The 17884-nt window shown below is 31.5% G+C and overlaps 1 protein-coding gene across 2 annotated transcripts; it reads left to right on the plus strand.

The window, feature by feature from the left end:
* Positions 1 to 857: 857 nt before the first annotated feature.
* On the plus strand, positions 858 to 17180 carry LOC149485777 (sorting nexin-13-like). Of its 2 annotated transcripts, XM_089699016.1 has the most exons (23): positions 858 to 1090; positions 1176 to 1287; positions 1371 to 1585; positions 1755 to 1978; positions 2119 to 2271; positions 2501 to 2673; positions 2930 to 3046; positions 3294 to 3408; positions 3676 to 3801; positions 4239 to 4459; positions 4801 to 4868; positions 4948 to 4991; positions 6120 to 6215; positions 6611 to 6724; positions 6965 to 7098; positions 11294 to 11506; positions 12464 to 12560; positions 12641 to 12723; positions 12860 to 12978; positions 13660 to 13728; positions 13975 to 14081; positions 14588 to 14701; positions 14988 to 17180. In XM_089699016.1, the coding sequence occupies exons 1-23, from the start codon at positions 978 to 980 to the stop codon at positions 15086 to 15088; spliced, it is 2928 nt and encodes a 975-aa protein (XP_089555142.1). In that variant the 5' UTR covers positions 858 to 977; the 3' UTR covers positions 15089 to 17180. The 2 variants fall into 2 exon arrangements, with proteins under 2 accessions (XP_089555142.1, XP_089555143.1); XM_089699017.1 differs by lacking the exon at positions 6120 to 6215.
* Positions 17181 to 17884: the final 704 nt, after the last annotated feature.

Below are 17884 nucleotides of genomic sequence, written 5' to 3' on the forward strand. Positions count from 1 at the left end.
AAAATAAACCGTAAATTCGTGCGTTAGGATACATATTAAAAAGCTTAATTTAATATTTAAGTTAGTTTTCACTAAAATCAAGCTGTCCAATAAAAGGCATAGTTTACTTGTGTGTACTGTTTAGCTATCTGTTTAAATGTGTTGATTTTGGCGACAGCGGTTTTCATATGAATTATGACATTATAGCACTTCTATGTGTCTTGTTATTTAGATTTCTATGGGGTAGATAGAGATAATATTTTTATGTACCTACTTTTCATGCTTTCAAGCTTGATATTATATAACTTTATCTTTATATAATCTATGTATAAAAATGAATCCCTATTTTGCTTGGTAATGGCATCACGCGTGAACTGCTGGATCGATTTCCATAATTCTTTTTTTTATAATATTACTTGAAGAACAAAGATGGTTCTTATGGAGAGAAAACATAAACATGTACTTCCGGTGAAGCCGGGGCGGACCGCTAGTCTATAATAAAACCGTAGGAAAGTCAAACTGTACATTGAATATTTTTAAAAGAATACTTGGGGCGTGATCTAAAATAGATATCGATGCCAAAAATATAGTTTTTAGAATTCTTGTCTGTATGTAACCCCGGGCTTAAATAACATTCATTTATCATTAACAATACAATTTCGAATACGACTGTACACCTCACACTATTATAATATTGATTATTAAAAATATGTTATACGTATTTGTTTTTAAGTGGTTATAAATCACATTATAGTTAAATTCTGTGGTTAAATTAAATTGAGATTGCAATGTCTGAAATCTGAATACAATTTGTAAGCAGTGGAAAGGAATGTGTTGTCAATCGTTGTCATTTTCTAATTTATTGACATTTGACATTGACAGTTACTTATTTATTTTTGTGTGGATGGATTTTATTATTTTGTCTATTTTTGTAGTGAAATAATTATGTTTGCTTTGTAATAATATTTGTAAATGCATTACCAACCAAAGATTCAGATATGGCGTATAGAATTTTAGCTTGGTTCAGCCTTATATCTGTTATTACAATTGCCTTATTAGGGTTTGGTTTGTACTTAGCTTTACTTACATTTTTTATTTCTTTTATCGGTGGGTAAGTATATACAATGTAGCCTCAATGATTCATTATCTAATTACCTCGATTTATAGTCTAACAACGGTCATTGCCTTATTTACAGGATCCTCACAATTTTACATTTGAACTTTGACACAAGAAAAATATTCTCTTCTGATATTGATTGTTTGGATGATCCCTTGCAGCAAACAAACTTTTCTATACAGTCACCTAAGGTATGAAATATAACCATTACATTCTCCGAGAAAAAAATTACATTATTTAATTTTTATATGAATTAGCTGTTGTATTTTTATAGATCCTGCAACTTTTTCAAAATGAAACACCACTGCCTAAGTTTGACAGTAGAATAACTGGCAGTGAAACTGTTGATTCATTTCTCAATGAGATTATATCCATAATAATTAATGACTATGTTACACCTTGGTATGAAATGTTAACAGACGACCAAGAGTTCACTAAGCATGCAATAAAACGCATTGTTGTTATGACAAGTGCAAATGTTACAAACAGGTATGAGGAATTTTATTACTTTAAAATGATATCTATTATTACTCTAAAATAATATATTATCTATTTATTTTAATTGTAACAAAATTTAAAAAATCTTACATACTTTGGAAGAATAATTGTTTCAACGTGTGTTCATGGAATATGATTAACCTAATTCCGCTTTGTACAGAATAAAAATTGTAGACTGGATATATCTGTTGTCTACAAAGTTTCCGGAAGAATTAACAACACATTTGAAGCTATTCAAACAGTCGAGAGTGAGATTGAAACAGTTACAATTGTTGAGTGCCAAAGAAATTGCCAACGGGTCATCTAAGTATAGTCCTAAGAAACAAGATGATAAGAGATCACATAGGCGGAACAAGAGTGACACCGATTTATCATGGGCTCCAGGTATATAACACAAATTTTTACATATTACATAATTAAAAACTTGCATCTATGGTCTACTGTTTTTGTAGTTGTGGTATCTTAAAAGATGCCATTTTATATTTCTTTTAAACTGACAAGTGTTGTTTTTTTTCTTATTTCAGATTCACAAACATCTGGAAAGACTAAATTGTATGGCAGTTCTGAAAATATTAGTAGCAATAATTTAAAAGATATATTTTTTGATTTGGAATGTGCAATGGAGAATAAGAAAATATGCAGAGATACATTTTGTATGGATACAGAGAAAGAATATGGTATATTTTTTTTTTAATATTCTAACAAGTTTATAAAGTATTTAGCACGTATTTAGCACACTTTTTATGTAATAAATTGATTTCTACATTTTAGCAAAAGAAGAAAAATCGTAAAAAATTTTAAAGTTGTTATGTGTATGTTGTGTTTTTTTTATCTAAATCAAAGTCAAGTCAATAAGAAGAAAAATTTATCTTCATGTATGAATCTCTAACTTAGTCCTTTTTACAGCATTGTTATGTGAAATATCAGAGGCTATTTTATATTTAGTAGCACCGGAAGAAACATGGAAATGTCATGCATTAAAATTGATTATTATAGAGCTTCTGTCGGCGATTGTTTTAAAGCCTATTATAAATATGTTAAGTGACCCAGATAATATTAATAGAGCTATTATAAGAACAGTGAGTATGTTAGATATGTTTTTAGATGTTTTCATAATAAAGCGGAAAAAAAACTGTTTCAATATTTTTTTCTGGTACATAAATGAGCGACACAAAATGTTTATACGAAATAATAAATTTGTATAGCCTATTTACAAATAACAATATTTTCCCTATTATATGATTGCATTTATAGTAATTTTTTATGATAGAGAAAATATTGGATAAAACAAAAGTCATGATAAACAACAAAAACTAACAAAATTTTATTTTACAGTGTTGCCGCGACTCTTGTCTGTCGTCTGAACTATTTCTATTAGTGATTAGGACTTGTGCTGATGCAGAGGAATTAGATGCCACATTGGAACTTGTACATAAGGATATACAGAAACTTGTGAGTTGTTTTTAATTTTGTATGTTTACTAGTTAATCAGTTATTAGAGTTTTAAAGTGCACATATAATATGCAAAGTTTCCTAAACAAATCCATATTAACCTTTTTTATTTTTTGCTCAGTGCAATACAGTTCAATTCAGTTAATTAAAATCAAAAGATTTTCACAATTTCTAAAAACAAGTTTGTTGAATTATAATTGTGCCACAAAAAAAGACATTAATGTTTTATCTTGGTGCCTCGTTCTAGCATTCAAAAGATAGCGCTGGCGAATGGGAACTACAGGATAGGCAGAAATTATCTTCACTACAATACCTCGTTAGAATTATACAGGCAAAGCGGGCTACACTTGGTCCACAAGAGGGTAGGTTCGGAAAACAGAAATAATATTACGATTCTTTAAAATAAACATTTGATTAATAGCTGTTATAATTTATGGTGTGAATATTTGTTTTTTTTAATCCAAAAATATCCATCTTAATTTATCTACCCAATACATATTATTTAAAATTATATTAAAATATTTTCATTCAACATTACTTAAATCTACCGCTAGAACTTTTGAAAACAAAAAACCCAAATATTCAACAAAAAATCTTGATAAAAAAAATTAGCTTGTCTTTCACATCAGGTTCTACTAATACGCCAAGAGAAAAAGTATCAGACGAAGTGATGAGATCGTTAAAGTTTCTACGAGCGACCGCCGCGTGGAGATCTAACGCTCAGTATTTACTCGAAATTGAAATGAATGAAGCCGGTAAGTAAGTTAGTAATATAAAATGTTGACACTGTATTGATCAGTTGATAAAAAAAATATGTGAGGTATGCCACATTTTTTATATTTGATTACAATTACATTACAACAATCATACTTCTATCGGAAAATGTATGTCATTATTTAACAAAGTACTGTGTTTGTATACATATTTAGAGTGCAAAGTGTGAAAACGAAATGTTTAAATATCGCACACATGATTTTCTTTTTCTTGATGGAAATTCGTATTATATTATTTATGGCTGGCTTTCATAGCTTCTAGATTGTTCTGATGTGCTTTATGTTATTTAAAATGACCAATAATTATGATATAGTACTTGAAAAAGTATCAAATGCTCGAATCTAGCTCCTTATTATTTTTATTTTTTTCATCATCATCATTCCATAATACTTACTCTATGTTTTTCACAAACTTACAGACGTACCGCACACATCCAAAGCAGTGATAGACAACCTTCGTTCCTCCGCACTAGAACTATGCGATATGTACTTAGCACCAAACAGACTGCAAGTTATGGGTGTACCTGATAATTGTCACGCGGAAATGGTTAGAAAGATCACCACTGAAGGCGAAGAGTTCACTAATAACCCCCTTTCCTGCTTCGACGACGTGCAAAAGTGCGTGTGCAACGCTTTGGAGGTAAGAAAATAACAAAAAAAGACAAAAAATCTCGCAAAATAGTGATGGGGGTACCAGATAACTAACACTTGGTTAAATATATATATAGTTAAATATATAGTCTATAAATAATGACTGAATAAAAATGATTCTCGGAAATAGATAAATAATTTTTCAAACTACCCTACTCATTATTTATTAAATACTCTATGTTTTGTTACGTTATTTGAAAATTTTTATGCCATAGGGACGAAATAATAACATTTTTTTCTGTTGTTTAAAAATATAATAGTGTTATTCAATAAACTATGACGGGACATTATATTGAGTTAATAAAACAAATTATTTTATTATTATTTTAGGACGACCCTACATGGCAAGCTGATTTTATGTTATACCCCGAACAAGACGGTTCCGAAAGAAATAGTAGGTCAGTAAAGAATTATTAAAACAATTTTGGATTGTTTACACCTTTTTTTAAATCTACTAATTGACTAATTTGTTTTTAGTGAGTTCAAAAAAGACCCAAAAGTCGATGGCAAGAAATACGGAGGTATGAAAAAATACAATATAATACAAGCCTACATAACCAAAGCATTCATTTGACAAATCAATTAATTCTGTAATCATACGTAATCAGAGTTTTTCGATACGTGCAATTAACAAATTGTATATAAAATATAAATTGTGCGTATCGAAAAATGTACACATTACAAGAAAAAAAAGACGTGTGGCACTCGGAGACTGCTGAAAGCTATCGCATAGCATAAAAAGTATCACCAAAGAGAATACAAATATGTACTATGGTATCACCGCTTTGCCGGTCGGAGTGGGGGGTGTTAGGTTATTTTCGTTACGAAATTTCTGGATTCGATCTCCACGCTCAAGGCCCGCGATAGAAGCTATGCTAGCTTAAAAATACGTTCATATTGAAGCAAATGACACATTCATTAAATAATATTATTTTATTACTAAAGAATTAAATGATTTGTCGAGCGAATGCCACAATTAACACAAATGCTTACAGAGAGATGCAAGAGACTAATGAAGACGTGTATCCATCAGTTGCCAAAGCTTTTCCAAAAGTCCAAATATAAATACGAATCTCCCGCAAAATCCTTTACTTTCCCCCGCTCCTTTACTCGAAGGGTCCCAACTTACAAGAACCATACTATCCCTAAATGTGCTAACGGTATTATTTTGTTAGTCTAATATTTGCATGTGTATTTACATTTTTTTATATACGTTTTTATTTTTTTTAATGCAGTAGTAGTCTATAAAGATATAGTTTCTCAGAATAAAGCGGTATCTATTTATGTATAACATGCATTTTTTAGATAAACACGGGTAGAGATGTTACAACGCTTGTTTTATATTATTTTTAGTTAAGTAAATAGTATATCGTCTTTTATAAATTTCTACATTACACTGCATAACATTTCTACCTTTAGCAAATTTAAATTTGTTTTTATTAGTTGCTTTTTTAATAGACAGAATATAAAAAGCAATTATAGCTTGAAATGTAGTATATTTACTGCGTTTATTTGTATAGTAGTCGAAGCGTAGTTGTAGTGAATGCCTCATATCAAACATTACACTTATACATTTACAATCGATTCGTTTTTTTAGTTTTTTTTAGTTTTTTTTCCCATTAATACCATGTAAAGTGAACATTTTCCAGGTGATGTGGTATTGCCCGTACCTGGCACGAGGCATAACAGATCGCGGTCAGACATTGTAGGCAATTTTGCTCAGAAAATGCTCAGCGAGAGCGTAGGTTAGTAAAGTGGATAATGCTAGTTTTGCCCATATTGTATATACCATTGATAGAGTTAAAGTTTTTTCGGGAACAGGGAGTAAAATGGATGGATGCGTTGTTTTCTAGCAGGACAAATATTATCTGGCGGTCGTCCCCTATATTATAATAATCGAAAATAATTACAGATTAACTCTTATTAAGTAATTTTCCGAAGTGAATAACTTTAACGTGGGATCAAATTATCTGAAAATAAATTTATACTAAAACTTTATGTAAATTATTGAATCATGCTTTGTGTTAACTTTTGAATAAAATTGATTTGTTAACATATGTAATAATTTGATCTAACTGCTTTAGTATTTCTCGCATTCAAGTTGTATGTATGTAATTGTAGTGTTTCAATATATTTACAGGATCGTCAAATCTGTCCGTAGCAAATTCAAACAATTTGTCTCTTTCCCACACTGAGATTAGTGGTAGAGCGAAAAACTATCTGTCTCCCTTATCGGCGTATATTATAGAAACAGGTAAAAAATAACATTTAATTTACATGTTTAAATACAGAAAAAAGATATTTTGATTCATTTTTTGCTTTTATTATCTATTTTTGAATGCTGAAACGTCGACTCTAGAAGAATAAATCGCAATAACTACCTATTTTTTTTTAATTTTCCTTTTTGGGGAATTCAGGAAAAGGTTTGTAATTTTTGAAGTGTTCATGAATACAACGACTTTGACTTTTATTATAATTTGTAATTTCTATTTAGCGTTAGTACAAGATAAGGGCAAGTCGTTTGGAATCTACGCAATTGCTGTGACGAGAGCATCGGATAACGAAGTTTGGCATATTTATAGGCGGTACAGTGATTTCTATGAACTACATTCGGCCATCAAAGATAAGGTAAATTAGTAAACTTAATAGTTAATAGTAATAGAACACTCGATACAACTAATTAAAGTTAATTTATTTATTTATTTATTTATTTATTTATTTATACATCTTTGACTTACAGTACAAAACATACCAAAACGCACAAAGATAACAATTATTACAAAGTCTGACTTAAAAATAAGGTACAATTAGAGACAAACGATACAATATTAACATTAAATAGGTCCACTTCAGATTTAGCACGTAAAAATTTATTTAACAAATTGAGTGCATGATGGGTGGGTGCACTCCAAGCGGCTCGCGTCCGGAGCAGGCTCTCCGCGAACAGCGGACGCGAGCGCCACTGCACGGAGCAGCTCGGTGCCCACACACCACAGGCCCCCAGTGCCACGGGATTATCAATTTTGCTATTTAACAGCAGATAATAATGAACCATAAGCGCGCGCTCGCGTCGTAGCTCGAGTGTATCCATTCCAACCATCCCCGTAACGTACAAGGATGGATATAAGTAGGGATAATATCCATACATCTTCCGGAAAAGGCATCTTGAGAACTTACGTTGAATTTTTTCAATCATTAACGTGTAAATTTTTTCATGCGGACTCCACACGATAGCGTTATATTCAAGCTTACTACGTACAAACGCATAATAAAGGCTAGTGATAACAGTTTTGTCATTAAAACGAGCAGTCTGCCTAAAAATAAATCCAAGGGCTTTATATGCATTATGGCATAAATCAATTATGTGGTCATTAAAACTTAAGGAACGATCGAATAATACGCCTAAATCACGAATCGAATTCTCTCTAGCTACAATCTTATCCAAAACTTTATAGTCATAGAGATGTGGAGATTTACTCCTAGTAAAAGTCATTACTTTACATTTTGCCTCATTAAGATCTAAACGGTTCATTTTACTCCATTCGCAGACGCTATTTATATCGTTTTGTAATGCCTGACAATCCTCAATACTTCCTACAGCCAAATATAATTTTAGATCGTCGGCAAACATAAGACACTGGGAAGAACTAATAACATCTGGAAGATCGTTGATCATTACCAGAAATTGAGTAGGTCCGAGGGTACTGCCTTGACTGATACCAGAATTGATGGCATATGGATCTGAACGATAACTACCAAGTTGTACAAATTGAAAACGATCCCGGAGGTAGTCTGCAAAATATTTTACCAGCCTAGGAGTGAAACCAATCATAGAAAATTTGCGCAAAAGGACGTCATTATCTACGCGATCGAACGCTTTTTTAAAGTCGAAATAACTGACATCGATTTGTTTTTTCCGATCTAAGTTTTTAGAAGCGTAGTCGACGAAATTAATTAAATTTGTTGATGTTGATCTACGGGCACGAAAACCGTGCTGACAATCCGATAATCGAGAACTTATTTGTTGTGAGACGTGATTATTTAAAATAATTTCTAGTAGTTTAGCAAAAGTAGATAGCACCGCGATAGGTCTATAGTTCTCAATGCTCACTTTGGAGCCACTCTTTGGAACCGGTGTAACACGCGAAGTTTTCCATACGGTAGGATACGTATCTGTTTGGAGAGACAAATTAAATATGTAGTGAAGAGGTTCAATAAAAATTGATATACAGTCTTTAATAATGAACGGCGGTATATTATCCGGACCTGCTGCCGAATGCGGTTTAAGGCGCCGAATTGCAAGCTTTATATCAGATTTTGAAATGTAATCTATAGAAATACGTGATGAAGCGACGCCGGATACAAGCGAAGCCTCCTTATAATCAAGTTTTGGTTTTTCATTTAAAAAATACTGATTGAAAATATTTAGCGAATGCATTTGCGGCGTCAATACCACTTACTTTAACACCATCATAGTCATATTCGATACGCAACTTACTAGATGACCGCTGCTCCTTTACAAATGCCCAGAAATTCTTGGGATCGTCTTTAATGTTGGTTTCAATTTTTTTTATATGGTTCTGATAAGCCTGATTGATAAGTATTTTTACTTTACTTCTATAGTATTTAAACATTTCAAGGTTATACTGTAGACCAAACTGCTTATATTTTTTTAAATTAAAATATTTAATTTTTATATTAGTAACAACTTCCGTAGTGAACCACGTCGGATAAGTATATCGTGAACTATTCATAGCATGTCTCTTTTTTGGGACGCATTTATTGAAACAATTAAATAATTGTGTGTACAATCTATCTACGGCACTATTTACACTAGTACAGGAATAAACGTCATCCCAACGCAATGATTGTATGCACGCATATAATTCATTATAATCTGCTTTACGGAAATTCCATTCATTTAATTTACTACCAGACCGTACACATGAATCGTTTATATTGTAAGTCCTTAAATATGCTAATTTCACCAACAAAGACGGATGATAACTGTCAATGGGGACAAGTGGTGGTGTGTCACTACTTACCTGTAATTCCCTGCTACTGGCATTACATAATACAAGGTCAAGAATTCCACCCATCTTATTCTTAATAGTATTATACTGATGCAACTTACTGAAGGAAATCATATTATTATATTTATAAATAACATTTTTTGATGCTGAATTTAAGTTAAAATCGCCAAATATTACAATTTTATATGATGAGAAACGTGTACTTAATTCTTCTAATATTTTTAAAATATCATAATAAATGTCCTCATTAGAACCAGGTGGTATATACAACACACACAATAACATTTTAATGCCATTGCGTTTTACCGTGGCTACTGTAATTTCGAGACAATCAGTACAACTACTTATGTAATTTTTAACACAAATATTTTTTATATTATAACAATTTCGAATAGCTAACAATACACCACCCCAACCTGAATCATTACACCGATCTTTACGCAATACAACATAATCGTTTGGAAACAACTCTGAGTCACACACACTACTATTTAAAAAAGTTTCAGTTAAAGCATAAACATCGTATTGTTCACTTAATATAGAATTCTTACATACATCTAATTTTGTGCGCAAACCACGCACGTTTTGATAAAACATACAAATAGTTTTTAATTTAGGAGTTTTGTGTCGTTTTACGGTTGCGAAATCCACTACGCCATGGCTTTATGTGCACATCCTCCGCCCAATGAATAGGCGACATATAAGTGTCCAAATTTTTTGTGGGAACTGTCAACTTAAAGGATGCATAGTCACCACGCGAATTCAATTGTTCCACCAAACATTTATCATTTGGGCAAATACATAACAAATGTTTTATAATTTGTTCGACTGTAGTACCTTTTTTTAAATAATAGATATGCAAGTAACTTTTACGTTCGGACGCCTCCAATGACGTCGAACCGGGCGCGGCCGTACCACGAGCTACATTTCTCGCCTCACGTCGAACTCGACGAGGCCTCACGTCGACCCATTCCGTTGTAGCCCCGACTCCGTTACGGTCGTCCGAACCATTGGCATCTACGAACGCGTCTTGCGAGTTCTGCGTGACTTGCGTAGCACACGTAGTAGGGGTGATCTCGCCGTCAGTGCCGCTCGGTGGGGACGGAGATGCGAGCGGCAATGTCTTCTTCCCTGCTCGCACCTTGGGCTTCGCGATGTTGATAGTCGTAAGCGCACGAAGACGAGCATCGCGAAGTGGCCGCAGCTTAGAGTTACCCTCTTCATCATCACACTTTTTATTTGGTGAACTCAAATGTACCGTCGGTTCTCGCATTTGTTTACTTTCAACAAATTCTTTTATAATCGAATTCTGTTCTAGAATAAGCGTTTCTAGTGAAGTTACTTTATCTTGCAGATGTAACACAGTCTTATTCAACTCACGAATAACATTTTCCAAAGTTTTGTACGACATATTCACAGATTTTATTTTTTAAAGTAACAGCTGAGCGAATGCGTTAACCCTTGCAAGCGCGCGGGGGGAACTGCCCCGATGATGTAATGAATTTATGTGAAAATTTATTATATTTTTTCTCTTATTAAATTTTGAATAAGTATATACATAATAAATGATGCAATTTCTATTAATTAAAAAAAATCTAGCCTGCCTTTACTTCGATATATTCCCCAGATATAAGTTATTGAAATTTTTTAAATTAAAAACTATCAAAAGTAACTCCTGATTTTTTTTAACTACTTTTTGCCAAAAGCAAGCTTACTACTACTAGTCTATCGATTTTCCTGCACAGAAGAACACCTTTAGCAATTTTCTATTAAGTTTAAATTAATTCCAGTGGCCCGAACTAGCAAGTCTGCCGTTTCCCGCCAAGAAAACATTTCAAAACACATCCCGTTCAGTACTAGAGAATCGCAAGCGAATGCTCAATAGTTATTTGCAAAGTTTGACAAGTATTTCACGAGATGCAAGATATATGGCCTTATTGTCTTCGGATTATCTGGGCGGGTTCTTGAGTCCAGAGATACAGACGGAAAGACATGGGAACACGGTGAGTTTTGAATCTGGTAGTTATTAGTCTGTATAGTCTTTTAAAAATGGTTTAGGTTAGGTAATAGGAAACACGAAATGAAGAACCATTCATAACGTGTTGTAGCTTGTGGATGTTGATACCGTACGTACGTATAATGTCCTATAAAAAAAAAAAAAATGTTTTTCAAAGCAAACTTAGCTAATTTTTTCAGCAATTAATATCAACTGGAAAGAAGATCGAAACAACATAGATACCTACTTGCGGGTTTATAATGTGAAAATTATTATAAGAATAAGATCTCTGTCTCTCAAAGTTGTCATGGCAACGTCGCCGGCTACATATCCAAGCATTGGAAATGACCTAAGTTGCGACGTTGCCAAACCGTCGCCAATTAGGTACCATATGCTTCAATTCTTGATTGACTGACCGGTTGGCTTGGTTGGTAGTGGCCCTGCCTACCAAACCAGAGGTCGTGGGTTCGATTCCCACCCGGGGCAAATATTTGTGTGATGATGATGTTTGCTCTGTGTCGGGTGTTAATTATCTATATAAGTATTTATTTAAAATTATATATGTATGTTTATCAGCCATCTGGTTTCTATAACACAAGCGAAAGCTTAGTATGGGATCAGACTGTGCCGTGTGTGAAAATTGTCCTGAAAAATATTTAAGTATTCAATATTAACTTCATCTATACGACGGCCGGCAACGTCGCCATGGCGTCCTATTGAGCTTATTATGTACTAAAAACATTCCAGTATTAAGTTTCGGCCTTACTTATAAAAAGTTAAACAATGGACAGATTTCTACCATTTTCTACCATAGCTGTGTCCTGCTCTTGCTCACATGAAACGTCAATCATAAAAAGAAGACAGGTTATTGCTATAACTAATCCATTGCATAGCGAATGGGTAACATTTTATTAGTAAGACCGTAAATGTATAGTATCTGTACTAAATGAATGGTTATTTACAGATTGACGCCCTACTGGTGAATTCTATAAAGGCTGGTATGAGGACACTAAAGAGCATGCCCGATCAGTTTGCCAATACAGTCGATGGCGTTATGGATGGTAAGATACAAAAAATTTGGGAGTAATGTGGAAATAATTGTTTTTAATATGATTTTTTACTTAAATGGTATCTTTTACAGGAATATCAAAAGTGTTTCAAGGAAAGAGTGGCGAGAATTATTATGACGCTATCAAACGGGATACAAATTCTGAAGGACAAGACGTGAGAATTTAATTTTAAAATAGTAATCATTTTAACAAAAAATGAATAAATATTTGTCTTCGCTTTGTTTTAACTATTATAATAATTTATTTCGAATATTTAAACATATGACTAAAAGATATTTGTTTTATTTTAGGATGGTGATGAAAGTGTACCATTGAAGTTATTAGAAGAAGTTTTGGGCATCCGAGGGTTATGGTTGAGGAGAAGATTGTTAGCGCCGGTCAGGACTTTGATAGCTGATCGAGTTAATAGGTGATTACAATGCTTATTTTTTAAATTAATATGATTAAGGGCCGATTTTTCAATGCTTGGATAAAACTTATTCGTCCAATAAAGTATTACACGATAATATTAAAATGTCACGTAAACTGTCAAATACGGGCAATTAGAATACGTTTTTAAAATGTTAGTTTTATACATTATTCGACGAATAAGTTTTAACTAAGGATTGAAAAATCAGCCCTAAATAATACTCTAGTTTACATAGCGTTATCTCACGTCCACAAAATTTGAATACTTTTTGAGGTTAGATAGGAATCTAACCTCAAAAAGTATTCAAATTTTTGAAGTGAAACATCTTTAGGCGCGTTGAGAGTAAAATTTCAAGGTCGCGTCCGCGTCATTGCAATACCGACACGTCATGGAGTAAGGCGACGATTTTGGTATCTTTGAATCTTGTCAAAGAAGTTTCACTTCTGACACGTGTGCTCGGCACACGCTCTTTTTTTCTAATTAATATGACAAAAAAATATTGAATTTCACAAAGTGCTGTATATAGACTGTACATAGACAACATTATTTTTTATGAAATAGCCGTAAATTTACTTTTATGTACATTATTTTTTATGAAATAGCCGTAAATTTACTTTTATGTTTCTATCTAACCTTCCATTTAAATAAAATGTACACATTTAAATATGTATTTGTTTCCAGGAAAGTACTGGAATTAGTTTCGTCATTGACGTCGCCACGCAATGTTGTCCAGTACTTGAAATCGTTTAAGTGAGTATAATTTAAGAAAAATATCTATTTATCTTATTGAAAATATTTTAGAGAATTAAAGTTGAAGACATAGGAAATGTTGCAATTATTACAATATCCGGTATTTCCAATGTATTAAATAGTAGATATATTTTTACGAAAGAGTCTGAAAAAAATCGAAGTGTATCGCGCCCGACAATATAGCTAAAAACATTGTTATTCACATTTAATATACAAAAATACTGGAAATGGTTGTTATATTTCCAGGCAATGGCTGACGAGTCGTAACAACGGTAACACATCAAGCAGAGATGCAGCGACGCAAGCTCGCACGAGAGTTGCAGCTAAGGTTGCACTATTAGCGGCTGCTTCAGGTAATATTATAATTTTATTTATTAAATAATAAGTATCATTAAAAAATAAATCAACATAATAAGTCCAGTAATTGTCTGATATGAAAGTCAATATTTTGCCCTAGAACTTCTTTTGTACCTATATAAAATAACAATAAAAATATGTCCTCATAATAAGTCCAATTGTCTGTTATGAAAGTCAATAATTTTCCCTACATACTCCTCCCTAGTCGAATCCCACCATAATTGGTTCATCAATCTCAAAGATTATTCCGACAACGAGACAAAGTGACAATAACCTCCTCCTTTTTTTTGAAGTCGGTTAAAAATATACTAACAGAACCTTTTATGAATAAAATAAAAAAATACAAGAAGAAATGCACCCTAGGTTAATATAATGAACATTTTTAAATTAAAATTTTAGTGAGGATGCGATTTCTCTTATTTTGCTCGCTACCATAAAAGTGGATTTCTTAAGTATTACGATAAAAACCTTGATGTAAAATACACAATAAAATAATTTTCAGATGATCTCAGGCACATTGTAGGCACAGATGCAGCAAGGCGCGGTCTTCTGACAGTATTCGATTTATTCCAAACACAAGAGATTAATAGGCGGCTAATGCTTGTTTTATTTGAAGGTGAGAAACGATTTGTTAATAATTTTGTACTTTGTATTACAACTATAAACGATCGGATTTACACAAAAGATAAGAAGAAATTATCAAAAATACACTTTTCTTATTAATTTTATTACTATAAATTCTCAATTATAAATAAAAGTTATTGTCTACTGTATTTAGTACTGACCAATGTTACTTTTGACGTAAATTATTATGGGAGTGTATTGGTCATTTTTCTTGTGTGAAATACAAATAAATTTGCTTTTTATTAAAATAAATAATATAGATTTTTGCTCTTTTACAGTTTCGCTGTGCAACTTATTCCCTGACAACAATATCCCAGAATTATTTAAAAGGTTATATTCTAATTCACCAAGAGTCTCCTTACCGAAGAAATCATTATAAAACCAAGTTATTTCTTATTGCATGAAAAATGTATGCAACTTAATACACTATCTACTCTTTCATTCGTTGGTATTATGTGATTGTAGTTATGATTTGTCTCGTTCACACTTATGTAAAACATCATAAGAGCGAAAGGGACAAAACAGGTTTATATGTATATTGTATATCGTTGTTTATAATATGTAAGCAATTTATTTAAAATATCCGCAATATTGAATTCGAATAATTACGATTTTTGACCAAAAGTTGTGAGATTTTTCATATATTTTGGCTCGTAAATATATTAGTAGAATATAGAAAACACTATAAAGTAAATTATGGAATAATTCCGCTTTTTTAATATTTATAGCATAGATAGTAAAATATACACTTAATTTATGAGTCATTAGACTAAGTTGGACTCGAATGTTTATTAAGTCCTTATAGCAATAACATTGTGACTTATTTTTTGGAATATATTTCCATTGTAGTAAGGTCCCTTTAATTTATTTGAAAGAACAAGAGGAAAATTTTGTAGAAATACTTTCACATTTAGTGTAGATTAAATTGGTTGTAATTCATTATTGAGTAAGTTTTCATTTATTTTTCGTATATTTGCATGTTTCCTATATTTTTAGGATTTTTTATTAATCGCTGCAGAAAGCTTATATCGATGAATATAGATAATGTTATTGGGAGATAATTTAAAGAATTTGAAAGGATTTTTATACAAGTACTTCGCAATAATTTATAACATTAATTATCCTAAAGGTTTATTCTGTTAAAAACCGATTAGGTAATTCAGAGTTATAATATGTAGTGTCAAATAATTATAAACAAAATTTGTGATAACCGGTACCTAAATATTTTGGTGTATTGTATATTTATTGTATTTTTCATATATATATAGAGACAATTAGAGATTATTTAAAATAATATTTGTATGATATAATGTAATGGCCTTGTTCTTACCGACTTTGTATAAAACTGTCAGATTATAAACATTTTCATATAAAGTATCAGTTTTTCAACATAAATTAGATTGTTTTGAAATTGAAGAATAATATTAAATTGTATTTTTGTTATTTCATAATTTCGATTTTTTACAATTAGTAAAATAACGTACGTACGTAATACATTTGTTAATTATGTTTTTTTTTAATATAGTATGATCGGATATTTTATATTGTTTTCGGTGAACTGCGGCCTTAGTTTAATTGAAAATTGCTGCCACAATTAAGATAATATGTTAATTTTTACGTTCGTTCATTGGATTCTAGAAAATTCGATGGTCGTAATATTTTGTACATAAAAAGTGATATTGGAGTGAATATGTAAAAATATATAGATATTAAATATTTTCATATATCTAGCATAATATTATGGCCTAATTTGTAAAATATATTGGTTACATTTTGTAAAAAAAGTTATTCTTTATAGTTGACGCTAGTAAATTATTTTTGTATAGTAGCAATGCATTTGACTCGAGTAAAGGTACAAATGAAGAGTGAAAATGTATGCTTCGATCAAATATAGATCGAACTTATTTATAAATAACTTATTTAAAGTTAAATGTTTAAAAAAACATCTGTTACATTGAAAATAAAGGATTAGGGAGTTTTTTTTTTATTTATTTATAGTTAGAATCTTGCAACTATTCATTGAGATAATATTACTATACGTATGGAGGAGACACCACGAACAAAATCTGAGCGCCATTTTTTTGCTCTAACTAAGTTTTAAAAATTATTATCTAGTTAGGTTCTTACCGATGAAAGTTATTCCTTTGCATTTCCATTTCCGTATTATTTGTATTATTTGTGCAATATCGTAACACACACGATGGCATATTTGATGCGTTTCACTTTAAAACCATTTAAAAAAACCGCTCAACATACGTCATGTGGCGTATGTTGAGCGGAACATAAGTGATGTAGGCGGTGTCGTCTCCATATATTATGTAAGTATATCTTAATGCAACTATTATGTTTTTTTAAGTTGTGGCGTGTCCAATATAGGTATGTTTTAATATAATCTAGAATAATTTATTTTACCCTCAGTGTATTTTTTATTAATATTATAAAAACAGTCCTGGAAATTAAGCTGATATGTATCCACATTCCATTAAAGCGTTGCGTTGTTAATTATTACAATAAATATAAGTTATATTTATTTAATTAATATTTATTTTCGAATAAAACGTGAGCATGGAAATGGATTTTTATTTTCTTCTATCTAATACAAATGGACTTCATTTCTCAATTAATGTTAAAATTTATTAATTATTATATTACCTGTATTCATGTACTTTTTACAAGCTTTGATAATGTTCTACACGAAACATAAAATTAGCGCAAAGATCAACTTTTATGTTTGCCTCGAATACAATGATTGTAATGAATGAAATGTGACGATTTTCAATAAAATGAAAAGTTTTTAATATAATGTAAGTATTAAAGTACTGCAATTTCTCCATACTCCATGTCTACAACTCAGTAATAATAATTATTGTAGACATGGCCATGAGTTTTCTGATATTTGAGAGCCACTGTGAAATAAATACATATTATATAGCTGTACCTACAGCTAACTGCTAACGCAGACAAGCATATACATACAATATTATACAACACAAAAACTTAAAACATACCATTCCTTCGGCCTGCGTAAAAATATAAAAATCCAATGACGCAACGTTCCCTCAGTTCATCAGATGTAATCAACTAATTGGATTGATTAAATCATCTAAAAGAATTTGGTAATTCACTCCGAAAGTGCTTTATGCAGAGAAAGATTGCCAAATGAAGGTAAGTGTGC

Source organism: Colias philodice, chromosome 9 (assembly GCF_061535455.1).
Source record: "Colias philodice isolate Cphi_HAF_F1 chromosome 9, ilColPhil1 Martin Lab GWU primary, whole genome shotgun sequence".
NCBI lineage: Eukaryota > Metazoa > Arthropoda > Insecta > Lepidoptera > Pieridae > Colias > Colias philodice.